Source organism: Triturus cristatus, chromosome 8 (assembly GCF_964204655.1).
Source record: "Triturus cristatus chromosome 8, aTriCri1.1, whole genome shotgun sequence".
Lineage (NCBI taxonomy): Eukaryota > Metazoa > Chordata > Amphibia > Caudata > Salamandridae > Triturus > Triturus cristatus.
Window position 1 is genome coordinate 116,927,921 of NC_140591.1, and position 27,146 is coordinate 116,955,066.

The 27,146-nt window shown below is 46.4% G+C and overlaps 1 protein-coding gene across 7 annotated transcripts in view; it reads right to left on the reverse strand.

The window, feature by feature from the left end:
- The window catches only part of TEX55 (testis expressed 55), a 460,108-nt gene that overhangs the window by 165,684 nt on the left and 267,278 nt on the right, over positions 1 to 27,146 (reverse strand). For 5 of the 7 annotated variants that reach the window (XM_085621142.1, XM_085621141.1, XM_085621146.1 and 2 more), the window contains 2 exons: positions 21,269 to 21,328; positions 19,822 to 19,872 (listed from right to left, as the gene is read on the reverse strand). In XM_085621142.1, coding sequence (XP_085477268.1) covers positions 19,822 to 19,872; positions 21,269 to 21,328 — 111 coding nt within the window. The remainder of the gene's footprint in view (positions 1 to 19,821; positions 19,873 to 21,268; positions 21,329 to 27,146) is intronic. The other 2 variants (XM_085621144.1, XM_085621148.1) reach the window with 1 other exon arrangement.

Here is a 27,146-nt window from a genome sequence, read left to right on the forward strand (position 1 = left end):
TTTAAATTATAGAGCAATAATACCATAATCACCCTTCATTGATGTTATGGAGGCTACACTACAGCCTGTAGTGTAGCCTCCATAACATCTTAATGAATAGTGCTTATGTTATTATTGCTATATAATTTAAATACCTAATAAGAAAGGCCTTTGGTGCCTCGGTGGGCTCTGCGATTGCAATCACAATTGAAATGACACACATAAGCAATCTAAAAAACTTGGCAGCAATGCCGCAGGTACGTGCGCACATTATTTCAAGCTCTTGTTGGTAAATGCAGCCGTGCTTCGTTTGCATCTTGAGGGTAATTTAAAACAGGCGAGTCTCTTCTGACAGTCCTACTAGATGTTGGTTTTGCCGTGAGATTACTGCACAGCTCCTGCCTCAGCCTGAGGCTAATGCAGTATGGTGCCTGTCCGTGCGCGAGTCAGTGTCACACTTAGGCAGCTAAGATGGATTTGTGTATTGTAACTATTCATGTTGGGGCTGCCTCATATTCTGTTGGGTTGGGTCTCACGTGGACAGAGAGGCCCTCTAGTCCTGGTGCTCTCCTGATTGATTGCTGGCAGGGAGGGGGCCCAGTGTGGGCAAAGGCTGGCAATCTTAGGGGCGCCTCTGCAGCAGGCAGCAAACTTGTACTTCATAAAAGCACATGGGAATGTACAGATTAAGTATCAGGAGGTGTTTTTAATATTCCTTTACCCCACATACAACATGGGGGTTTCCCTACTGGTCAAGATGTGTACCACAAGCCATTTCATGTGCTTAAACCGTGCTCCCAGCTGCCTTGTGTTATAAAACACTCCTGTTAGCTTCTGAGAAAAACACACTTCCAACAGGTAGGTTGGCAAAAACCTTTGATTTCTGTTTCCCGGCATGAGGTTTAGGTATGTGTTTTTTAATGATGCTTGGCCCCGGGGGTTGGTTTGTATCAAGGTGGTTCTACGTTGCCAGCACTGCGCCCTGTGTATTGCGGTGCAGTTTCTGTGCCCTGCAGGTGTGCATCTTCAAGGATGGCGCGGCTTGGAAATGGCCCATTTTCCTCTGTGGAAGGGAAGGACACGCACAGTACATGACCATTTACTATACAATGTGAGACCATATTGTGTTATTACATGACTGAGTGCCCTTCCATTTCTGGTGCTTTGTACCATTTTCAGTGTTTTAAGCTCTTCAAGTTTTTTCTTGCTCAAATGAGTGTAATTTCTGATATTTATATGTTTTGATCATCTTCATTGCATAATATTGCTCGCATGAAAGTGTCACTCATAGTCGTTGAAATGTCACTAATATTTACACTGAAATTATGAAAATGTCACACATAGCAATCTGACACCTTGGCAGCTATGCCTGCAGCAGCCACGGTGTTCCAGCCTCCAGGGGCCCCATCAGCGCTGTAGCGCACAAAGGCAGCACTACACTCTCTAGCCGGCGTTGGTTGCACCAGTGAGTTGCCTCATAACAGTCCTGCCTCATAAATTAAATGGTGCGAGCCACGTGCGGTGGGTGCAGGTGACCTGAGCTTCCAGGCCCAGCAGCAAGGGAGTTGAAGACAACTGCCTTTTGGCCAGAGACTATTTGCATATTTACATACCTTTGTAAACTGGTTACAGAGGCTTAGTTTTTTTCTGGTTCCAGTACCCCCTGGGCCCCTAATCTGACTATTCCTTACATTTGAAATTTACATTTACTGGTGTAGTGTGAGAATGCATTTTACGAAAAGGAATATAAAGTAAGGTTGCCAAATGAAAAATGCCAGCAATGTGTTTTTTAAAGAGCCTGGAAAGACCTCATCTTGACACTTATTAGGGTTATAAATAAAGTATGTATTTATTTGTAATGTGACTTTCTGTTTTTGTTCCCTTTAATTATCAGCCATGGATGATTCAGGCAGCCCTAGAACATAATGAAAAGTGCTTTCTATTGATATTTGCTCAGATAGTGCTGAAAATACGAATTTAGGTGACTGCTTATTTTTGTACGTCTGGGACTTCAAAATAATGAGCTGCCAAACCTAATCATAAGACTGGAAGTTTGTTGCAGGATCCGCACATAATTTATTTACACCCTTGATCCCTGATTACCGCCATAATAGCAATAGTTCAACATATCTGAAACCCTACGTCGCCGTCAATAACATGCTGAGTTACTTCCAGTGTCTGGGAATGCACACTTTATTCAGACAACTCACTCCTCATTCTCGCCCTTCACTTTTACGCTCACCCTGCACTCACAGCGATCACAATGCAATCACACTGATCACCATGTACACCCACCATTCACCCGCTCACCCTGCACTCACAGTGATCACTCTGCACTCACAATGCACTAGCGCTGTTCACCCTGTACCTCACCCTGCAGTCACACGAGCACACTACTCAACCTGCACTCATGTCACACTTCACTCACCTGTCCCCCTCACTGCTCAATCAGTAATCTCACTTAAACAAGCCCTTCACTCACCATGCATTCTTTCGTCCCACTCTGCACTTACATCCGCACCCAAATTCTGTACTTGTTACTGTTTTGCTAGTCACTTTGAAATATTTGAGCCTTCAAAAAGGGAATTGTTAGTTTAAACTGGTTTGATTATTGTATGGTGCTGTAATTGTTACTGTTTACCAGTTGCTTTGAAATATATGTGCCTTTATGCACATAACAAATGGGGAATTGTTTGACTAACCAGGCTTAATTTTTGCATACTGCTGGACTTGTTTTTATCATGCACTTTGAATGTATTTTCACATTGATGCAAGAAGAAAATTAATTGTTTTACTAAACATGCTTGATTTTTGTTTATTTGCTGGACTGGTGATTGCTTTATTATGCACTTTGAAAGTAGTTGCACTTTTCTTTTGCTTTACCAACTACAGTTTGTATCGATTGTCACTAGGTACTTGCTGATATGGTTTGTTTTTATTCTACATGCAGTGTTATTTATGGTGTTGCTTGCGCTTGTCTGTAATGTGTGCCTTAAATCTTGTATTTAGCATTGTTTACACTACAGAAATGATAAATTCAGACAAACATCTTCATCAATGTTCTGAAGCATCCGAACAGTTTTCATCCTCAGCCTTGTTTGCCTGCCTGTTTTGTAATGCTTACTAATAAAGACATGATGGCAGGAATTGAAATTGCTTCCTCAGTTCACGTTATTATCATGCACAACCCTTGACAGTCGCTAGTGTGTGGCATTCAGATAATTCACCAGTCTATTTCTCTTGCCTTTCGTAGGATACTGAGTTATATCTTGTGTCCTTCTCATGTATATTGTCAGTCGAGTTTTTATGGAATTGCAGGTTTGAGTTTGTCTTTCAAAGTTTTACTTTATTGTTTATTAATGTCAATTCTATTTCAGACCCTTCATAGTTATTCTTCAGCCAGAGGCAGTTCCTGAGACAATAGGACCGCTCTTTGGCATTGTTCTGATTGCTGCCTCAGTTAAATAATCTGCTTTTGACATTGTTACAAATGGCGTAGCTTATATGTTAAGAGGGTTTCCCACTGAGAAAGACAATATAGAGGCATTTCATTTAAATCTTGGAGGTTTCAAATCAAAATATGCCAGATTTTTGGGTGGTGGGGCAAAGTGGTAGGTGGTGGGCCAGGCTGCCGAGGGGGGGCCCCCTCCATCTGTTTTGCAGGGGGGCCCCCTCAAGTTTCGTTACGCCACTGAAAGCGACAAAGAGTTGCGTAGATTTCCTGAAATCCTTTGTGCGCTGAAGATAAAATTTCAGACAACTCTGGACATCCAAGGAATGAAGAGACCTTTCTGCTGGAGTCGTAGGTCGAGGGAAAAAAGATTTTAGAACGACAGGTTCATTCAAATGGAAATCCGAAGGGACCTTTGGAATAAATTTCGGATTTGTTCTTAGAATCAGAGTGTCGTTTTTGAACTGTAAAAAAGGTTCCTTAATCGTGAGAGCTTGAAGTTCTCCAACTCTCCTGGCTGACGTTAAGGCTAGAAGGAGGGCCATCTTCCATGACAGAAATTTAAAATCCGCTCTATGAGTAGGCTCAAACGGAGGTCTCATGAGATGAGCAAGAACCAAGTTGAGTTGCCACATTGGAGGCAAAGGTCGAACTAGAGGGAAAACTCTAAAAAGTCCTTTCAGGAATTGTTTGACAATCCTTGCAGACCAGAGGGAAGGCCCAGAGGCTGTCTGTCTGAATCTAGAGATGGCCGCCAGGTGTACCTTGATGGAAGAATGTGCAAGACCTGACTTGGCCAGAGATAGAATGTAGGGCAATATTTGATGAGGAGCAGAAGAGAACGGATGAAGGTTTTCTCGGTGGCACCACAAACAGAAACATTTCCATTTTGAGCGATAGGTCTTATTTGTACTTGGTGCACGGGCTTGAGCTAAAACCTCTTTACATTCTAGAGGGATATTTAAACTCTGGAATTCTCGGTGCTCAGGAGCCATGCTGTCAACTGAAGTGAGCTCGGATCTAGATGCACTACTTGGCCCTGGGACATTGTTAATAGAGAAGGAATGGGACGCAGGTGAACCGGCTGATCTTGAGAGAGTAGGAGAAGCTCTGTGAACCAGAACTGGGGAGGCTACGCCGGTGCTATTAGAATCATTGTGCAGGGTTCCGTCTTGAGTTTTCTGAGTAATCTTGGAATCAGGGGAATTGGCGGAAAGGCGGAAACAAATGAGCCAGACCAGGCCATCGAAAGAGCATTCCCCAACGATACTCGATGGTGATCCCTGCTTGCATAAAACCGGCATTTCCTGTTGTCTGGGGTAGCAAACAGGTCTATGGACGGGGTGCCCCAACGTGCGAAAACGCTGTAGAGAGTGTCCTGATCCAGCTCCCACTCGTGACAGACCGACTTCAGACGAATCAATGTATCTGCTGTCGTGTTGAGGGTACCTGGAAGATGTCCTGCTGAGAGAGCGATTTTTTGAAGAATTGCCCATTCCCAGATCTCTTGGGCCTCCTTGGAAAGAAGTTGAGATCTCGTTCCACCTTGTTTGTTCACATAATGCATGGCCGTCGTGTTGTCTGTACGGACCAGGACGGTGGAGTTCCGAATCCTCGGAAGGAAAGTCTGTAAAGCCAAACTAATCGCCTTGAGCTCCAGAAGATTTATGTGGAGAGTGCGTTGTTCGGGTGTCCAGTAATCGCTTACTTGAAGGTCTTGCAAAACCGCTCCCCAGCCTTCTTAGCGAGGCATCTGTGGTCAGTATCAAAGGAGCTGGAGCAACCTTAAAAATAAGACCTTTTTCGAGATATTGTCTTTGATCGTCCACCAGTTGACCGCCTCTCTCATAAGACGAGTGAGTATTATTTTGTCGTTGAACATGCCTTCTGCCTGGCGCCATTGCATGTCCAGTTGTTCTTGTAAGGGGCGCATATGAAGTCTGCAATGCGGAATTAAGGGAACGCAGGATGAAATCGATCCTAGGAGAGATTTGTACAGATGGACAGATAGAGATCGTCTTCTTTGCAATTGACGGGCGGAAAGATTCAGCCTTTTCTGTCTTTCCTCTGATGGGAAAGCTTTGCAACAAGTTGTATCCAGAATGGACCCTAGAAACTTGGCCGACCTGGATGGAAGAAGGACTGACTTGTCTTTGTTGAGCTGAAGACCCAGATGATTGAAAAGCTGAATGCAACTTTCAACTGCCCTTGTAGTTGCTTGAGAAGATGGAGCTTTTATCAACCAATCGTCCAGGTAGGGAAAAACCTGTAAAGACTGTTTTCTGAGAAACGCTGCAACTGGGGCCAATACCTTTGTGAATATCTGCGGAGTGGATCTGAGTCCGAAAGGTAGGACCTTGAACTGAAAGTGGCTCTTGGCTACTGTGAAGCGTAGAAATCTCCTGTAGGCTGGGTGGAGAGGAACATGGAAGTATGCGTCCTCAAGATCCAGAGTTGCCATGTAATCACCTGGATTCAGGAGACGCATGATATCCTGAAGAGATACCATCTGAAACGAGAGTTTTATGAGATAGGTGTTGAGCTCCCTTAGGTCTAAGATAGGGCGCTATTTTTCCTCCATCTTGCGAACCAGGAAATACCTTGAATAGAACCCTTTTCCTCGTTGGGATAGAGGTACTGGCTCTATCACTCCTTTGATGAGCAGTTGATGAGCTTCGAGACGTAGAAGATGTAGATGTTTTGATTCGGTGGTGCGAGGGGCTCTTGAAGGGGGGGGCATTGAAACTCTAATGTGTGGCCAAACCGGATGATATTGAGGACCCACCGATCTGATGTTATGATCTTCCAGCTGTGGAGACATTGTGAAATCCTGCCCCCCACTGATGTTACCGGGGTGAAGGTACAGTAGGGAGAGCCGGGAAGCCGCTATTGGCGTTTAGAGGTATCTCTCCCCTGACGCCCCTGTCGTCCTCTTGAAGGTTGGCGAGAGAAAGACGCCGAATGGCCTTGGTGTTGAGAGTACTGAGGTTTGTACGACTGTGAAGAATATGAATAGGAGGAGTAGCGCTGTTGGTATCCTCCTCTGTATGTAGAAAAACCTTTTCCTCTTGCACCCCGGAAAGGCACTTTGCGGTATTGCAATGTCCCCAGGGACCTTGCCGTTTCTGTGTCTTTTCTGATGTCCTGTAGAACGTAGTCCACATGCTTCCCAAAAAGCATGTCTCCATCAAATGGCAAATCTAAGATCTTATTGTGAACTTCAGGTCGAAACCAGGTAGCCCGAAGCCAGCCCTGCTGTCTTAGAACAGCTGAACCTGCCAAGGCGCGAAAAGCAGTGGTGGCAATGTCCATTGCGCAATCGATGATATCTGAAGAAGACTGCTCTCCTTCCTCCAGGATCTTCTTCGCGTCAGCCTTGGAACCATCTGGCAGTTGATCCATAAATAGAGATAAATCGCACCACATTTGGCGATCATATCGTCCCCAAATTGCTAGTGCATTGGCAGCTCTAACAAGGACGCTGGACATAGAGGAAAACCTCTTCCCCAAATTGTCTAGGCGTCTACCCTCCTTATCTGGTGGTGTGGTAAGGGGCGCCAATGGATTCTTTGACTTTCTTTGAGCCGCCTGCGAGATAACAGAGTCCGGCTTCGGTTGACCAGCCAGGCATGCGGGACTATCGTTAGGAGCCTTATATTTTTTCTCCAGCCGCGGAAGAATAGGGATGACGGTAGCTGGAGATGCTCCGTAATTATATATTCGTCCCAATCCCTATCCGGATTCGGGACCTGTTCGACATTCTGATCATCATCTGATGAATCATCATCATCATGCACAGTGACGATATTCTGGTGACCTATTGGTTCCGGCTCCGGAGGTTGAGATAATTGAGGAGCCATTGTAGCTGAAGAATAGGTCGGAGGTGGTGGTGCTGGCGGCGGTTGCATTGATTGCTGATCAGAGGTTTGAGATGGAAATCTCCTCTTATAATCTAACAACATGATTTGTAAGTCACTAATAAGTGAAGACGGCATGGCCACCATACCCTGTTGTGTTTACTCTTGAGGTCTATCTCGTGGAGGGTATTGTTGTTGTTCCAAGCAATAATCCTCAGAATCCGAGTCCTGGTGATTTACTTGAAGTTGGGATGGACTGTACGCATCCCCATAAGGACATTCTTCTACTCTGAATATTCGTCATCCAAGGGCAATGCCGGAGGTAATGGTGTCACTCTACGCGGAGATGTCATTTCTGGTATGATTTGGCATCTTTTTATAGAAATTTGAACTTTCTGTATCTTCGACGAGGTCGTCGACGAGGTCGTCGTCGAAGGAATCGTCGATGGAGAATGGATCATCGACGACGATGGGCTTATCGTCGACGAGCTCGTCGTCAGTACCATCGTAGATGTTGTCATCGACATCGTCGCCGTCGTCTTCATCACGGTCGACACCATCGTCGGCGTCATCATCGTCGACGTCGAGGTTGTCAACATCGTCGACGCCATTGTGACAGGTACCTGTAGCGTCGACAAAGTCGTCGTCGAAGTCGGCGAAGCTCTCGACGACGGGCCCGTCGACGGAGCTGGTATTGACGCCTGGTGAATCTTAGATGCCGTCGTCGACGTACCTGATATTGCTGTCGCGGACAGACGGATTTTCTTCTCAGATTTTCCCTCCTAAGGTACAGATGCTGGTTTCTTGAAACGTTTTGCCTTTTCAGATGGTGGAGAGGAAGCAGTAGGCCCATGGCTCACCTTCTGAGTAGAAAGTACCTCAGGAACTAGCCCTCCCTCTCCTTTACACCTCAGTGAGGAGATTTTTTGGGACTGGGCCTGTCAGACCTATCAGAGGTCTTTTGTAAGGCCTTAGTAGGAGGTTCAGTCGAAGTTGAAGGGGAAGACCTACCCCCCTTTTTAGACCTCCTTGAAGATGTAGCTGAGGAGGAATCTTCACTGTTCTGGATATTACTTTCCTACGTGACTTCATCTTCTGTAACCAGGTCAATAGACGTCCTTCCCTGTCTCTCAGAGTCTTGGTAGAGAAGGTTCTGCAGATCTTACAATCAGTGGCCTTGTGACCAGGGTACAAGCAATAAATGCAGTCTTTATGCTTGTCCTCAATGTAAAGTCTTTATTTAGAACAAGTAGCAAAGGCTTTAAATAAAGCTTTCTTTTCCTTGTCTGACATCCTGAAGAGAAAAAAGGTGAAATCCAAAAGTTATAGAGAAATCTGAGCAGAGCTCAGTGGACACTCCCTTAGCACAACGTGCAGTAGAAAATCTGAGGCTCTCTCAGGAAGATTCTATGGGATGAGGCTAATCTGATTGGTTGTTACATGTTTTTGGTCTCTTTTGCAAAAAGAGGGGGATATGCTACAAAATGAGATGAGGCCTAGGCCTTTCTTTCTCTTTTGTACCTACTGATATGTTATGTTTTATTTACCAAGGCTCCCATTCCGAGGACGGGGAATGATACAAGCTATGGGAATCTATGAAAGTTCCAATACTGGAGTAAGTGCAGCCACACAAAAAATAATGTGCAGTGGCTAAAAAGTGTTGACAGGTCATGTAAAAGACATGCTAGAGGTGCAATAGGAAGATTATATCATTGCTGGGTGTCACTCATTCCAAAATCTTGAGTGAGTTTCATGCAATCACGTGCTTTTAGAAAAATGTTGTATCATTAGCAGGACCACAAGTACACAACAAACAAAACACACACATATAATCATAAGTAGATTTTGCGTACTGATAAACGTCCATGACTTAAGAGGGATATGTTGCTTGCCCTCTTTTGAATACGATATAGCCCCTTGGGTAAGAGCAGGCGCTCGCTGTGTGAGACCTTCAGTATAGGGTAACAGAAGAGGCTCAAAGGTTAAACAAGGAAACCGGGGGGTTGAGGAAAACCTGGCTGCTCGGCATAACATACTCACAGTTATCTCTGTAGCAGTCGGTATAATCATCTACCCCAAGTCTGCTCACCCAGAAGGACCGGCTCCTCAAAACAGGGCTGGTTAAATGGCCCGGGAAGCTGCCCACCAGGGAACCACCAGGTCGCGTTCCACATGACCTGGAAATCCGGGCTTGGAGTGGGGGTGGGGGCGTTGTGTAAGAAATCAGGGCTACTTGCCTGATCCTGAGGCAGCCATCTGAGAGTGGCTGTCGGTGAGTGTATGTACTCGCTCTACCGATGGAGCTTGTGGTAGTAGCCTCCAGTGAAGGAAAGAAGTGAAAAATACAAAACATGACAGAGCAAACAGGGAACAGTAGTACAGGTGTAGAAAGCCATACAGATTTTTTAATACTTTTTTTTGACCCATATAAAAGTGTCAGGAAGGGCAGAGTGCTACAGTAAAAATGTGTGGCCTTAATATTCCTGTAGATATGCATGGGTAATGGGCCCATAACAGTGCTATCAGGAGGTGTCAATGAAATGTTTATAGGGCGTGCAATACAAATACCACCGACAGTAAAGTTTACGCTCTCATTCCTACGAGGCCTGAGGCGGTGAAAGTAATCCAAGCGTAGTGATCGCTAGGTACAACGAGGTCAGACCAAAAGTACCTAATTACACAAAGACCAGACAATGGTGACACACTAATAAATTGGACATATAAGGAACATAAAGAATCCTTAATTCTAAGAAAAAGTTTCCCGACCGTGCACCAAATTGTTACCGGGGATTGTGATTTCAGACCAATCCGTTACGGATACCCCAGCACCCCCGGTGAGAAATTAAACAGTCATTGGGAGGTCCTGAAGAAGGTGGCTTTTGAATCAATTTACCCACCAAAACGTGCGTCAACACTATGGACATCCAGCTGGCAACACAATCATGAATAAATAATGAAGAATTATCACTCATGATTCAAAGGTGTATGCCACCATTGCTGGGTGAAGGATAAATGTATGTATGAGTATGCTAGATTAGGGTGTGATGTGATGTGAGGTAGTTGTGGTGCTTAGGTGGATCATTATATGGGGTTATCTTTTGCGAACCAAATATAGAATGTATATCAATTGAAAATGTTTAAATGTCACAATGTTGAGATGATGAACTGCAAATAATGACACTGCATATACTAGAACAAAAAAAATATAAAAAGTCATGTGTTTTTTATATTCATATAAAAAATTGTTTTTAACTTTTGATAAATTGAATTGAATAAAATAGAATGGATTGGAATAAAAAAAAAAGTGAATATTGTGACAAAGTAATAGAGGGGAGCCCAGTGAGCTTTAGTAAGCCAAAAGTGAATTAGATGTAGGTTGAGTGGGAGTGCTCTAGTAGCTTATGTATATGTTGTTGTTTCCCCCTTCTCCCAGACCTTAAAAGTATATTCCAGGGGGTACCTTCTAGATATTACATTTAGGGTAATACCTAGGAAGGTGAAGGGAGTGAGAGAGTGTGTATTGTCTCCAAGAGTCCTCCAAGAGTCCTGCACACAATAATACAAATTGCACACTATAGGTGTGGGGAATCCAGCATCTGTGTGAGGTAGTGCCAGTACCGGATTCTTTAATTATGCCAGCTTTAGTACTGTAGAGTCAAATCTGTAATCTACATCTGTTGCAGTGAAAGAGTTTGCCCATTATATCCATCGTGGATGTAGAGCCTTAGCCTTTGGAAGTCGGTACCAGGGTCACAACAATCATGTGTTTCCCTTGAGCCAGGGCATGCTCTCTCACTACAGCAATGTGTACTGCTGTCAGTATCTTTTCAGTAGGTGCAAAACGCATTTCGGCATTTGTATATAAATGTGATTTATATGGAATTGGCACTGTGTCACCTTCTTTGAAAGTGACATATGTGTACTCTGATGCACCCACGATGACAGATCACCAGGTTTGTTGTGTTTACACATGTGTGTAGCTGTTTGGAAGCTTCATGTCCGCTTATACGGAACATAACATTTCTGTATTTTTCTGGGTCCAGTGTGTGTTTGAAAAATCTGGACGTATCAAGTCGTAGAATGTTTTATCCAGTTCAGCATTATCTTGAATGAATGATCTGCCAACATTTAGAAATCCTAATATGGATATTAGTAATTTTAGAGTAGTTGGAGGTTGGAGCTATGCACATTTTCCTAAAAAATGGGTCACCAGGCTTTTGCCTTTACTTGACAACTTGTATCCCAAAAACAGGACATTGAGTTGGGCAATTTTTGATGTTTTGAATTTAAATGTGTAGCGCATGTGAGCAAACCGCAGCATTATGTGGTCTACTCTGGTCAAGTATTCCACAAAATCATCATCCGTAAAGTATATGTCATCGAGATAGGACAATGCCTGGTTGGCAACATTTTAAAGTAGTTTTGTAACTATGGCCGGATGCATACAAAAGGCGCGTTGGGGCGTCCGCGCATCGGCTAAGTACAGGGGACTTCTGTCTCTTATTTGCGATCCCTATAGCCTTTGCCTCCAACACTGTTAAAGCGCTTTTGCACATCTTTATTGCACACTGGCGATATTTGCACAATACATTTTTTAAGGAAAGCATTTAATGTTTAATTGTTTTTAGCTATTGTGTGTTTTTACCTACCTCTGCTGCTGCGTGATAGTCCTGTTTCCCTGCTGCTGCATCAGCGCTCGACCCTAGCGGACCCGGAAGTTAGGCGGGTCCGCATTGCACCTGGGTTGACGCGCCAGTCTCTCTCGCCGCCGCCGGATACATACAAAAGGCGCATTGGGGCGTCCGCGCCGAAGGCGCGCCTAAGGCAAGCCCGTTTGCGCCCGTCCGTGCCCGGAGCGCGCCCAGCGCCAAGACCCCTGGTCCTTTTGAGGTACACAACTATCGTAGAGAACAGCTGATAGCTTTGGACAGAGTTTCGTGTAAAGCCCATGAGTTGGACTTATCTAATGGATATACTGAAAGGTGGGTCTGCAGCAAATGCGCCTATCAGATTAGGCGGGATAGAGAGGGTGGGGGTATAGACAACCTGTTAGATAGGACGGCCACAGCCTGTGCCGAGGATACTGCCAGATACAACTCTCAGATCAAGACGAAGGTCGGTCAGTCCCAATCCCTGTGCTGTATTCTTTTAAACGTTCGTTCCCTACATAAAAATAAGTATCAAATTGCTGACATGATTGAAAATCTCTCCCCAGATCTAATTTTCTTGACCGAGACTTGGACCGACAGCACCTCTGGTCCTGATTGGAATACAGCTCTACCAAGTGGCTATGTGGTCACTACGCAAGATAGAACAGGCAAGAGGGGGGGAGGGATAGCGATTGTTCACCAAGCTCACTTAAAGCTACGAGTGGAAACGTATTTAGACCTACCTGCGGAAGCACTTTATTTCACCATCTATTTATGGAATTCTTTCAAGTTTCAAGGTTTACTAGTCTATCGCCCACCAGGGCCTAAGTCTTCGTTTCCACTAAGGCTTATGAATCATCTAGAATCCCGAATGGATCCCCATCCCTTTATTCTTCTTGGTGATTTTAATTACCACCTGGAACTTATCAATCATCCAGACTCAGCCCTGCTGCTTGAGAATCTAGCAGCTTTAGGCTTCAACCAAGTAGTTAATGGCTCCACCCACAGAATGGGCCATACTCTAGATGGCATTTTTGTTAACAATATGGATCTTGAGGTGACTAATATCACCGCCCTTCCTTGGTCTGATCATAGCGCTATCCATTTCAATATCATGTCAGGATTACCAATACCCCCTTCTTACCCAAAGTTGGCGAAAATAAAAATCAGACAATGGTCTAAAGTTGATGCGGATCAGCTAACCACTGCACTGGGTCACTCACATCCTATTCCCAGTAAGGATAATTCGGAGGCCGCACTGTTCTTTAACAAATGGCTGGCGTCAGTAGTTGACGATGTAGCACCTGAGAAGTCGCTACCCATTAGGAGAGCTAAGCCATCCGCCCCCTGGTATAGTAGGGAACTTAAGGTCTTAAAGAGCACTTGCAGGAGGGCCGAGCACCTCTGGAGGGTCGACTACAGTGCCGAAAACAAAATCAGGTATAATTGTGCTCTATCAGTATATAGAGATGCAATAATCGCAGCAAAAAGTGCATTCTATGCGACAAGGATCAGGGATGCAGGAAATTCGGCCAAGGAGATCTTTAAAACAATAACTGCTCTCTCCAAGCCACCCCAGGACAATACCTTCCGGCCTGATCAAGAAATGTGTGAAAAGCTTGCCTCCTTTTTTCAGGATAAGGTCCAGTTAATTTACAAAGACTTTATAAATCTGTATCCGGATCCAGAGAACTGTGAGCAGTTGTTGACCAATCGAACCACGAGTCACCCCGGTCTTAGGAAATTTCTCCCTATTACGAGAGAAGAAACGCGCAGACTGATTATCTTAACTATATCAGGGTCTCCTAAAGACCCCTGCCCGCCTTCAATCATGCATATTGCGGATGTGATTGCAGGAGAATTATCACCTTTAATTAACCAAGTACTTGAATCTGGTAGCTACCCTTTAAGCTGGAAGACAGCTACAATCAGACCGCTGTTAAAGAAACCTGCATTGGACCCTCATACACCGAAGAACTACCGTCCTATTGCTGCATTACCTATTGCAGCCACAATTCTGGAGAGAGAGGTCAATAGATCACTGACAGAATATTTAGAATCCTATAATTTGCTGGACTCTACTCAACACGGTTTCCGTGCACAACATTCAACGGAGTCAGCACTACTTGTAGCAGCAGAGGAGATCCGTAGCATAGTGGATAGGGGAGGCAGGGCGATCCTTGTAATGTTAGATCTGTCGGCTGCCTTCGACACCGTGAATCATACGGTGCTGATTCAGAGGCTTCAGGAGATTGACATTGAGGGCTCAGCGCTGTCCCTTCTCTCTTCCTTCTTGGAAGGAAGGGAGCAAAGTCTGTACTGGGACGGCCTACAGTCTGACAGCTTCCATCTGCCATGTGGGGTGCCGCAGGGTTCAGCGTTGTCACCTACGCTATTTAATATATACGTGACTCCTCTGGCCAAACTCATTTGCTGATGAATCCCAGCTCATAATTTCCACTGTTAAACAATCTAATGACACGGCTTTTAAATTTCACAACTGCCTGTCTGAAATTATGACCTGGATGCAGGAGAGCTTCCTGAAGCTTAACACCGAGAAGACAGAGATCATCGAATTTGGCCAGGGGAACCCCCTATGGAGCAACTCATGGTGGCCTTCAAGGGCCGGGGACTGCCCCTGCCCTGTGCCTAAGGTGAGAAACCTGGGCGTGCTGTTTGACTGCCAGCTAAACTTTTCAGCCCACGTTAATAACCTTGCATCATCCTGTTTTTTTCTAATAAGGACTCTGCGTAAGATTTTTCCCTTCATTATACCAGAGCTGCGCAAGACCGTTGTAGTAGCGCTCGTGTTATCCAAGTTGGATTACTGCAACGCTCTACTGTTAGGGATAAACAAGACGCAGCTTAAAAGGCTGCAGGCTTTGCAGAATGCTGCGGCGAGATTGCTTCTAGACATCCCTAGAGACCAATCTGTCTCTGGGGGAATTAAAACCCTACATTGGCTCCCAGTCCAACAACGGATAGATTTTAAGGCCATATGTTTGGTTCATAAGGCTGTTTTTGGAGGTGGAGCCAAAGACATCCAGAAAATACTTATCCCCTACACTCCTGGCCATGTGCTAAGATCCAGCACCCGGAGCCTCATCAAGATCAGCAGGATTAGGAAAGTTAGATGGGGAGGCAGAGCCTTCTCAGTCCGTGCTGCTGGACTCTGGAACAGGCTCCCCTGTTCACTAAAACTAGTAGAGAATCACCAATCTTTTAGGAAACTGTTAAAGACCCAGCTCTTCCAAGAAGATCGCACCTGAGGACTATGTTCCCTCTGTACTTACCAGCGCCAAGACGCTCCGGCATTCGAGCGCTATATAAAACTGTATCCTATCCTATCCTATGGCTGAAAACAGCCCTGGGCTATTCTTATACCCCCTGGGGTAAACAGCAGAACTGTTGGAGAGCCTAGCGCTGAAAATGTGGTCAGATATCTGCTTCCAGGCGCTATATTGTGGCAGAAAAATCTATTTGAGATATCTTGTGTTGTTTTGTATTTTTTCCGCACAATGTTATTCATTAGTGCGGTACTGTGTGCATTTTTTAATGTAAAGTTACGGGAAGCTGAGTTGAAATGTCTGTAATCCAATACTAGATGATAGGAATTATCTGGTTTCCTGACCGGGAACAAAGGACTGTTCACTGAAGAGGTGCAACTTTCTATCACACCTTAGTATTGAAGTTGTTCTAGGATTTCCATAACTTCTTCTTTAGCTTCATTTTTTATTGGGTATTGTCTTTGAGGTTATGGGGTTGTCCTCAAGTGAATGTCATGATAAGGTGAACCGTCATCCCAACTTAATTATTTGTGGTATAACAAAGGAGCTAGAGCTAGGGCCTACCGCATATGAATGTTTTACTGATTCTAGGACGAGGTTGGAAAAGGCTGGTAAAATTACTGTTTTCCTGTTTGGGCAATCCATTACAAAATCAGGTGGCCAATCTTTTTCGGCCAAAAGAATATTGTATCCCTGAGTGAAATCTTCCCAAAAGAGGACATTAATAAATGTGGACATTTCCCCCTCCAACAGTAGTTGGACTTTGTATAAACAATGTGGAACGCTTACCCTGGTATCTGGTGTTTACGCCGGGATGTACTTACTCAGAGCTACTCCCAGCAGCCAATACATCAGGGTCTGGCAAACTATCATAACTTCTGCCACGCTGTCTTCTATTGTCAGCACCCATTCGCCGTTCAGAAGCAGAGTCCTCAATATCCGGGGCATGCCTGACCTTAAGTCCGGCTCCCCTCTTTTTCTTAAATTCAGGTTTAGATGTTTTAGGTTTTTCTTCCTGTTCAATTATGTAATCATAAAAGGGTTGTGAGTCCTTCCTTGGTTTCACATGATCTTCTGATCTGTGCTCTGACCGTCCTCCTTTCTCTGAGTGTTTATCGGATGAATCCTGAAAGGAAAGAGGTGAATGTGTATCAGTGTCCTGATACCTGCCAGGCAGTTTAACATTATCACTGTTGCATAAATTATAATGTTTCTCAGTGGATTCCTGGGTAGGAGACCCACCACATTATTTTGTTTTATGTTTGTATTTCTTACTATCCCACTTCTTCTTTGTCAAAGAGTCAGGTGCTTTCTTAGAGTTATCCTTTTTAGAATTATGATTCACTTGTGGTTTCCCAGGTCTGGCTCCCAAATTATCTCTACCAAGCATAGCATAGGTGTCTTCAATAATTTTGGGTAATTCGCGCTCCTGTTGTGCATGAGTCAAATCCCTCAGGCATTGGCGTATAGCTCATGCTGCTGGTTCCCTTTAAAGTTGCTCAACATTATTGCAGATACTGTGGCAAAGTTACCCGTAAAGTTTCATCCTTCGGTCCATGGCAGGTGCTTCCCCGTACTCATTCTGCATCTGTTTCAGCACTACTGGCAGAACAGCCAGAGGAGGGGTACAATGTGTTCTGATATATACTGCAGCAAAGATCATTCCCCAAGCTGCAAAGTTCTCTACAAAGGGAGCCATCTCCAACAGCAAGCAAATTGTCATTATTCTGTGTTTTTCCTGTGGGCTCATATAGATAAATACTGCTTCAAGCTGGTTTGTTTTGGTGCAATCCAAACGGAATTTCTTCCATCTTGGTGGGGACCTTACTCATAACTGCATTCAGTGTTTGTGGGCCAATGCCCGGTGTAACCAATGGTGGGGGTGAAGTTGAACAGCCAGCGCAGGAGTAAGTGTCAATGTTCGCATCACAAACTGTGTAAGGCATCTATATATTGTTACTAGATTATTGTATAATCCTCACATCTGAGCAGCAGTCATATAATTTTTACCGGGATGCTAGGACTGGCCATGTCATCTCCTCATTGCTGAGTCGGCCCTGTCTTACGTTTTCTATAGTGTGTGGGAGGGCGCCTTTAAATCAATGAATATGTTCTTGGTAAGTGAGAGGAACTTCCATTTCCTCATATGGAGAGTAATTATCTGGTATTTCATCCTCAATGTATGCTTGAAATACTCGTGTTACGTCATCTGCAGCTGGGAATGTAACCCAAGAATAAAACACCTCTGTTCTACATGCTTCTTGTGCCTTTACCACAAAGATAACCTTCCCACCATCTGGTGTGAGGCCATTTAGTAGTAGTTTCTGAGTAACTGCATATCTGCAGTTCTCAGAGATGTTCTGCGCCATCTTATACAAAAAATGAAGTACAGAGTAGGCTATCACAGTGTGAATTAGATCCTTTCGAGCTTGAACTTACAACAGCCAATACATAGGATATACCTACTCAGCTGAGGAGGATATTCCCCACCACTTCGTACGTTTCCGGTTAAAAGGTGTATAGGGATCACTGAGGAGGCATGATTGAATTACTCATTCAATCAATACAAAATAAAAATACAACCAACGTTGGCGGCGCCATGTCGTGTAGTTTCCACTAATAAGTAGGAACTGCAAATTTGTGGACAGCATAAACATTGGATGGTGCCAGACCGATATGGACTAAAATAAGTAAATAAACACATTTGCACAACGTACGTGTAGGCCTTGTACACAGGGCCAAGGCAATGTGATAATGTTCTTGAGAAGTTGAATAGTGTAAGCAAGGTAAGTGTTTCTAGGAAACTAACCCAAAGTGTCATGAATGAAAATGTGTGTCAAAAGTCGATGAAAAGTGATGGCAACTTTGGGAAAGACCTGTTTGCATACAAAATGGTGGCATTTCCCGCTAGGCCTAACTAGGACACTTGACACCATGGATCTGCCTTTGTAGTCATTGTTAGATTAAGCCTTTCTCACCACAGACTGCTTTCTCTGCGGGTTGGGAAGCATTCTTGTTGATGGGAAACAAGGGCCTGATGTATCAAAGGGTTTCACCCATTGTATGTTTGTGGGGCAATGTGTGGATACATTAGGGCCAACGTTCCTAAACTGCTGTAAATATAGAAAAAGAATAAAGCAACACTAATTATTTTAGGCAAGTCACACATCCACCATCAGTGACAAAAATGAATGTAATACTCTGCTAGACTAGCTCAATGAGAGGCTAATGGGTAAAAAACAAAGGTTGTAGTTTAATGAGTGGTGTCCAACATCATGCCAAGTCAGAACTTAGAGGCCCATTAGAATGTCGGGAGGATCCCCACCGCCCACATGGCGGTGGCGATCCGCCTGACATTCTTTCCCGCCCGCATGCCATTCTCCCCCCGCCATATTACTATGGCAGGGGGGACGCCGGCGGACGGAAAGACCGTCCGCAGGTCTTCCGCCGGTAGGCAATCCACCCGATTGCCTACCGGGCGGAAAAGCTGTTAATATGGTGGCGGTGTCTGGTAGACACCACCATCCATATTAGAATGCAGGCGGAGACATGTCTTTCTGTGGCGGCGCAGCCACCGAAAGGCATGCGGTCTTCAACATTGGGGGCCCGTAGCGGGTCCACAGGGATTCTGGGGGGTGCACATGGGGGGTACCTATGTTACCCCCTGCATTTCAATGCACAGTATGGCAGGCACCGCGCGGTGCCTGTCACATTGTGCATTGAAAGGCACAACTTGCCCGCTGTAATGTTACAAATGCGGGATGCACCAGAGGGTGTGGCGGGCGCATCCTAATTGTAGTTGCGGGACCACCGCATGCATTGCTGGCGGTCCCGTTTCCCGGGGGTATGGCGGACGGACAAAGTCTGCCCGCCATACTAATGACCCCCTAAGTCTCTATGGAACCCTCAAAGTTGAATCACATCCACAATTCGCTATTTGATTGGTTTAGAGTTTTCCAGTAAGAGGAAATCCTCAGATTTGAAGAGGGAGCACTTAATACTGATAAATAATAGTATAAGTTTCTCATTCATATTATCACAGTGGTGGAGGAAATTCCACAGGTGGATTTTCCAGCAAATTTATCACTCTTACCACAAATCAGAATTGCCTCAAAACGCATTCTATGACTCCTACCATCACTGAGTCTGAATACCAGCAATGGGGTCAATTCACAAAAGCATTTATGATGTGAGTACATGAAGTAGTACTCCAGTCTCCAATAGTATTCCTTCACATCCTCCTAAATGCCTAAGTGAACTAGACGCCTAGTTTGGAATACAAACATTTGACAAATGGGTTTATGCGTGGAAAAAGAGTGCTCATTCAAAAAGGAAGCCATCAAAACCGAAACATCTAATGAAGGTTAGCTTAAAGATTATGGGTCCAGGTGACCAAGGCATTTATGAGTATGTTAATTAGTACTCCAGGAATACCACTTCACTAGCTCATGAACTGTCCCCCCATTGTAGTCTCCCCAGCAATGCATTTATCCAACAATTGTTTCCACTTTACATGTCTTGATTGCACATGCATGAATGACCTACCGACTCCTTATGCCTTCCCTTACAGAAAGGTGAATGACTGAACCTCCACTCACCTCTCCCTCCTTGGGCAGGGTGGTAGAGTCTTCAGGAGGAAGCTGCACTTGCTAAAAGTGAGAAATTGCAAAGACGACACATAACAATGAAACAGTGTGGGTGGAAAGGCTGAACAGTACACAATCATAATATATAATTATACAATGGTCACATGATGCTAGACAGAATTTGTAAATCTCACAGCGAGGAAGTTGGGAAAAGATGGAGGGTGCAAACCGAAACCACAACTCAGTTTGCGCACCTACATTCAGCATAAGTGCGTTGGAGAGTGGAAAAGCAATATGGGCATCATGTCTAAAATTCAGACTGACACGGAATCCACTGACGTTTATGGCTGGAAATTAAACTCCCATCTTTAGAAATTATGGATGAATTGCACAGTTGTGGAGTCTTGTTCTTTCATGCTGTCACATATCAATAAACTCCCAATGCTGTGAAGTCCTCCTACTCTCAGAGGGAGTCAAAGCCTAGGGTGGCCAAACCATGTGTTGGGTATGTAGATGGACCATCTGTGAATTCAGGCTACTGCTGCTTGTCCATTGTTGATTTTTTTAATTATGGCATTTGTCTGTAATATAAGTACTTCAGGATCGCATGACAGCTATTCTGGGAGTCGCATAAGTGGGAGGGACTCCTCATGTATAATGTGATCTAAGATAGGAGCACTGACAGCATTTCAGCCAATGTTAGTGTGCTGCAAAAACTTCAGCCAATGTTAGTGTCCTGCAAAGAGCTTTGAAGTGTGTTTATTGGCTGTGGAGTTTGCACACGCCTCTCCAGTGTATAAACACTGTCTGAGTTGGTTGACGGGCAGCTTGCAGCGTGGAGTGGGCAGGATGATTTGGTGGGTGACCTAGCATGATTCAATCATGCACTGGGCAGTAAACTTGAACTAGGAGGTGATAGCCGGGGTTTGCACTGGCAGCTCCCGCTGCTGCCATTCACCATACTAGATGAGAGGAGGGCTGAGGGAGGGGGCAGTGCAGCTGCAGTGGCATGGTAGGTGGGAACAGTGCTGACCCACAGGGTGAGTAGGAGTGATGGGTCCACCCAGTCCTGGGGGTCAGATAAAGAACTGATAGGCACCCTGAGTTGGCTCCCCATGTTTCTGCTGCTCTAGTCAGGTTGGCGACTGACATACATGGCTGCAAAATACATTGGCAAAGATGAGACGTATTGACTTTGCCAATGCTTGTTTTTAATAGCATTTTCTACCGAAGTTTAACTGCTTCCTAGGACTGCAAATAACAGGGGTCACTACCACTATATTAAATATTTTCCTTTTCAGAAGATTAATTTGAGCCATGCATTTTATAATTGTTAGTAGTAGCCAGAAACATTACTTATGTTTTTGCAATGTCATTACAGCTCAGAGCATGGCCAAGAACTCAACACTTCCTTCAGCTAACACCAGCAGACCTATGGCCTTTCAGAACAAGTACTTACGTATTCTTCACAAACAACCACAACAGCAAGGAGTTCTCCTTCCAGGAAACGTATTTCTTCCTTAAATGTAAAAAAGTGAGGAATATTACTAGGAAGAATGAAATTCAAAATGTACTATATCTGGCCAATAGTCATTATTGTATGCTATAGTATTTTGCAAATATGTGTCTATTAAAAAGTCTGTCTAAAATTCATACTTTTTGTAAAGAACTCCTCTCTGCGTCCTGGTCTCCAAGAGAGATTATGAGAACAGCCCCAGTCGTCCTCACCCCCTCCCACCGCCTCCCCCCCCACCCCCACCCCCACAGACATGCTGAACGGGGGGAGGTGTACACACGGCTGGAGCTACTGCCAGGCACAGAAGGCATGCTCGCTTTCTTGGAAAGATGAGGCTGTACATCTCTCTGGTGTATCTGCAAGGTTTGGAATCGGCAGTAGTCTTGGGGGCCAGGCTCAGCAGTGACGTCTCATGGTCTCAGCAGACGTCTGCTGACGGTCAGTCAGCCAGGCAGTGTGCATTTCCTATTTGTTCGCTTTAAGAAGACCTGAAGAAACCCTGGAGCCTTCCTAAGGCCAGAGTGTTTGACTGCACTGGTCATGAATGACGTCAGTGCACCCTTGTCCATTTCTGCCCACAGCTTAAGAAGCCTGTAGTGTTAAAAACAGTCTGTAACCTTCAGCTGCTTCGAGCAACTACCGGGACACAGCAAAGTATAGGGTACAGTTTGTCCCTGTGGTGGATGTGTACAGTTTTCCTGAGACCCTTTTACTTCCACTGCAGCTTTCCACCCCAGTTCCCCAAAACCTGTTGTATGTGTCCAGTACCTTTTCCTTTGCAGCATCCACACCAATGTGCAAAGCCCTTTTCCCCCTAGCATGCGGAAGAGGGTGGCTCAGGTTATGCTGAAATGCCTCAGAGCACAAAGAGTGTTTCTCATGGAGTGCAGGATGTGGTTGCGGCGGTGGTAGGATGTGGCTGGGAGCGCACAGGGTGTGGCTTAGGGTAAGAAGAATGTGGTTCTGGGTGGACAGTGTATGCTAAGGGAATGTATGATGTGGTGAGCGCTGGTAGGATGTGGTTGAGGTTGCATATAGTGTCGCTGAAGGCAGAGGGATGTTTCTTGTGGCTGAGAGGGTGGTAGGATGTGGTTGAGGGTGCGTATACTGTCGCTGAAGGCAGAGGGATGTGGCTTGTGGCTGAGAGGGTGGTAGGATGTGGTTGAGGGTGCGTATACAGTTGCTGAAGGCAGAGGGATGTGGCTTGTTGCTGAAGGGGTGGTAGGATGTGGTTGAGGGTGCATATAGTGTCGCTGAAGGCAGAGGGATGTGGCTTGTGGCTGAGATGGTGGTAGGATGTGGTTGAGGGTGCGTATACTGTCGCTGAAGGCAGAGGGATGTGGCTTGTGGCTGAGAGGGTGGTAGGAGGTGGTTGAGGGTGCGTATACTGTCGCTGAAGGCAGAGGGATGTGGCTTGTGGCTGAGGGGGTGGTAGGATGTGGTTGAAGGCGTACATGGTGTGGCTTAGGGTAAGCAGGTTGTGGCTCAGGCTGGACAGGGTACGCTAAGAGAACACATGATGTGAGTAGCGGTAACATGACATGCTTGATGGCGCAAACAGCTCAGGGTATGTGTGGGTGGCTGTGGTAATGCACAGCGTGGCAAGCTTGGGCAGTGTGTGGCTGAGAGCGGTCAGGAATGGGCTGAGGGTGTAGATTGTGGGGTTGCAGGTGGGGGAGTGTCACTGATGGTACACCCCCGCTGTCTCTGCTGCCGCCGGTAATATCGAGGCCCTCAACCACCCGCAGGCTTCCACCTGCGCCTCATCCCTGGTGGCCAGTGGTGGCCTAAGGTTCGTTTCCGCTGTGCCTGTTGCTTGTGTTGCCTGTCTGCCCACTCCTCTTCTGTGCTCCCCTGCCCCCCGCTCTCCGCTTTTCTTCCATGCCCCCTACTGATTTCTGTACCCCTCGCCAACCTCTGTGCCCCTTATATTCTGTACCACTGAATTATGTGCCCTCTGTGCCCCTCTGATTTTGTGCTATTTCTTACCCCTGACACACCACCGCACACTATAGACCCCCCGCCGCTGCTGGCGCAAAGTCACTCAAGAACAACTACAGACAAGCCTCGCACTCAACCCTCCGACTAATCCCACCAATCCCGATGAGGGTGCACTCACCCTCGAATGCTGGATGAACGACTGCACCAACACCATAGCCCCGCTGAAAAAACCCACCAGCAGAGACACCAGCAAAAGAGTGAGCTGGTTCACCCCGGAACTCCTTGACTCAAAACGTACCTGCCAGAAACTGGAGAACATATGGCACAGCGACAAGACCTCCTTCACAGACCGCCTTGACAACAACGCACACAACAGCAAGGAGCTCTTCACTATCGTGGAGGAACTCTCCAACCCCAGCTCCAGTGCCAACAACATCCCACCATCGCAAGCCCTGTGCGACTCCCTCGCCACCTTCTTTCACCGGAAAATCACCGACATCCATGACAGTTTCAAACCCCGGACGACCCCTGCTGACCTCGCCGCACCGGACACACCGCACCCCACCGCCCACGACACCCTGACAACCTGGACCAACGTCAGCATCGAGGACACAATCAAGACCATGGGAACAATCCACTCCGGATCCCCGCCCGACCATTTCCCGCACCACATCTTCAACAAAGCCAGCAACTCCATCGCACCCCACCTGCACAAAATCATCAACCTCTCCTTCGAGACCGCCACCTTCAATGAGAACTGGAAGCACGCAGAGATCAACGCCCTACTGAAGAAACCCAAGGCGGATCCGAGCGACTTCAAGAACTTCCGACCCATCTCCCTGCTTCTGTTCCCAGCAAAGGTCATCGAGAAGATAGTTAACACCCAGCTCACCCGTCACCTCAAAGTCAACAGTATCCTGGACCCGTCCCAATCAGGATTCCACAGGAACCACAGCACCGAGACCGCCCTCATCGCCGCCACAGACGACATCAGGATCCTTGTAGACAACGGCGAGACGGCGGCCCTCATCCTCCTGGATCTCTCCGCCGCCTTCGACACCGTCTGCCACCGCACACTACGCATGCGACTCCAAGACGCAGGAATCCGGGAGAAAGCCTTGGACTGGACCACCTCCTTCCTCTCCGGCAGAACTCAGAGAGTCCGCCTCCCCCCGTTCTGGTTCAATGCCTCCGAGATCATCAGCGGCGTCCCTCAAGGATCCTCCCACAGCCCAACGCTGTTCAACGTATACATGGCACCACTAGCACGCATCGCCCGACAGCACGACCTCAACATAATCTCCTACACCGACGACACTCAGCTGATCCTCTCCCTCACCAAGGACCCTCTCACCGCCAAATCCAACCTCCACCAGGGTATGAAGGCCGTCGCAGGCTGGATGGAGGACAGCCGCCTTAAACTGAACACAGACAAGACGGAGATCCTCATCCTCAGGTCCAACCCCTCAGCATGGGACCACTCATGGTGGCCCACGTCTCTGGGGACCGCCCCGGCTCCCACCGACCATGCACGCAACCTGGCAGTCATCCTCGACTCGAAACTCACCATGACCAAACAAGTCAACGCAGTCTCCTCCACCTGCTTCAACACCCTCCGCATGCTCCGCAAGATCTACAGATGGATCCCGACAAACACAAGGAAAACAGTCACTCAGGCCCTAGTCAGCAGCAGACTCGACTACGGAAACGCCCTCTACGCCAGAGCCTCGTCCAAGCTCATCAACAGACTGCAGAGAATCCAGAACGCCTCTGCACGCCTGATCCTCGATGTCCCGCGCCGCGACCACATCACCCCCCATCTGAGGAACCTGCACTGGCTCCCCATCGACAGGAGAATCTCCTTCAAACTCCTGATCCATGCACACAAGGCACTCCACAAGACTGGACCAGCCTATCTCAACAATCGGCTCTCCTTCTACGTACCCAACAGGAAACTCCGCTCTTCTGACCACGCCCTGGCCACGGTCTCGCGCATCCGTAGAACTACTTCCGAAGGCAGATCCTTCTCCCATCGCGCCGCCAGGACCTGGAACACCCTACCCCTCTACCTACGACAAACCGAAGACCTGCTGACCTTCAGGAGACAACTCAAGACCTGGCTCTTCGACCAATAGCAGCAGCTCCCCCCCCCCCCCAGCACCTTGAAACCCTCACGGGTATGTAGTGCGCTTTACAAATTCTTGATTGATTGATTAAAAACATATCTGTACAATCAAGAATGTGAGCATTACATGTTAGTAAACAATGCTCAAGTCATAGGAAGCAGTGGGCGGGGGGAATGTGAATTGTTTACGGCCTCAAGTGGTTGTTCCAGGAGATACAGCTTGAGGGGATCCCAAATATCACAAGGGTGTGAAGTGGGGGGAAGAAGTTCTGCATATGCATATGTTTGGTCTTGCCAAAATATCATGTTCCTTATCCACTCCTTAAATTTGGGTGCCCTGCCTCGACCCCATCTGCATGCTATCCACCTCCTAGCCAAGAGCAGCCCAAAGGAAACAAATTTGCGATATGCCTCAGCAATTTTTTCAGTGTAGCCAAGGAGTGATAGCAGGGGAGAGAGTGGTAGTTTCAAGAAGGTCATCAGCTCCAGCGTGGAAATTACCTGTCGCCAGTAGGCGAAGACAGCACTACACTCCCAAGCAAGGTGCAGGAAGTCAGCAGCTTCCTTCCCACATCTATCACATGTGTTAGTGTCCTGCAATTTGTATTTGTGTAGCTTAACTGGGGTATAGTACAGGCGGTGTAGGAACTTGTAATGAGTGATACGCAGGCAACTGCTAGAGGAAGCTTGTTCAGTCTGCTTACAATGGTACGTCCACTGTTGATCAGTGACATCTAGACCAAACTCAGAGGACCACTTATCTTGGGCAGCGCAGGGGGCAGGCATGGTATCAGTGTTCAAGCTATGATAAAGAATAGAAACTAAGTGTGAGGCGCTATCTGTGTGCCGTATTTGGCATAGAGGAGTGACTTCTGGGGGTTCCAGAGGGTATGATGGGGTGTACTCTTTAAGACCCTGTCATAAACGCACATATAGAAAAAAATATCCAAGGGGGAAGGCGGAGGTTGTGGGAAGAGCTGCTGTAATGTGCAAAATTTGCCGTTTAAATAGAGGTCTCCCCAGCAAGTAATGTTGTATTTGGTTTTAGTTTTTTTAAAGGCGCCCTCATGCAGGACTGGTTTCTTTGGATGATAGGCAAGGGGGAGTAGGGGCGAATATAACATGGGAGCTTGAAGGCACCTGGCAATACGTTGCCAGGCCTTCAGCGTGCAATCTACGGAGGTCGGGTGGGGCTCCCGAGGTGCGGGTGCAGTCAGCATGGCAACATCCAATGGAACAGGGTCTGCCAGCCAGTGTCCAGTCGCTATGTGTGGTGTAACCAATAATGAGCATAATGTGCTTGGGCACACAGATAATACAACTCGAAATTTGGGACATCGAATCTCCCCTGAGAGTAAGGTCGAGCAAGCGTGTCCCATTGTAATCGGACTTGTTTACTGCCCCATATTAATCAGATCAACTCCGATCGGAGGGAGGAAAAGAAATGTCTGCCCGGGTCATAAGGGATATTTAAAAACAAATAGAGGAGCTTGGGGAGGATGACCATTTTTAAGAGAGAAATGCGTCCCGCCATGGTGAGAGGGGGGAGCGTTCCAACTCTTTACGCTGTTAGTGATTTGTTCTAATGTTCGGCCGTAGTTGAGCCTCATAAGCTCTTCACGATCTATGGTGACGTGTATTCTCAAATACTTTATTTTGGTAGCGCACCATTCAATGGGAAAGTCGGTGGGGAATGGCACCACAGAGGCAGTAAGAGGAAATAGTTGAGATTTTGCCCAATTAATGTGGATGCCA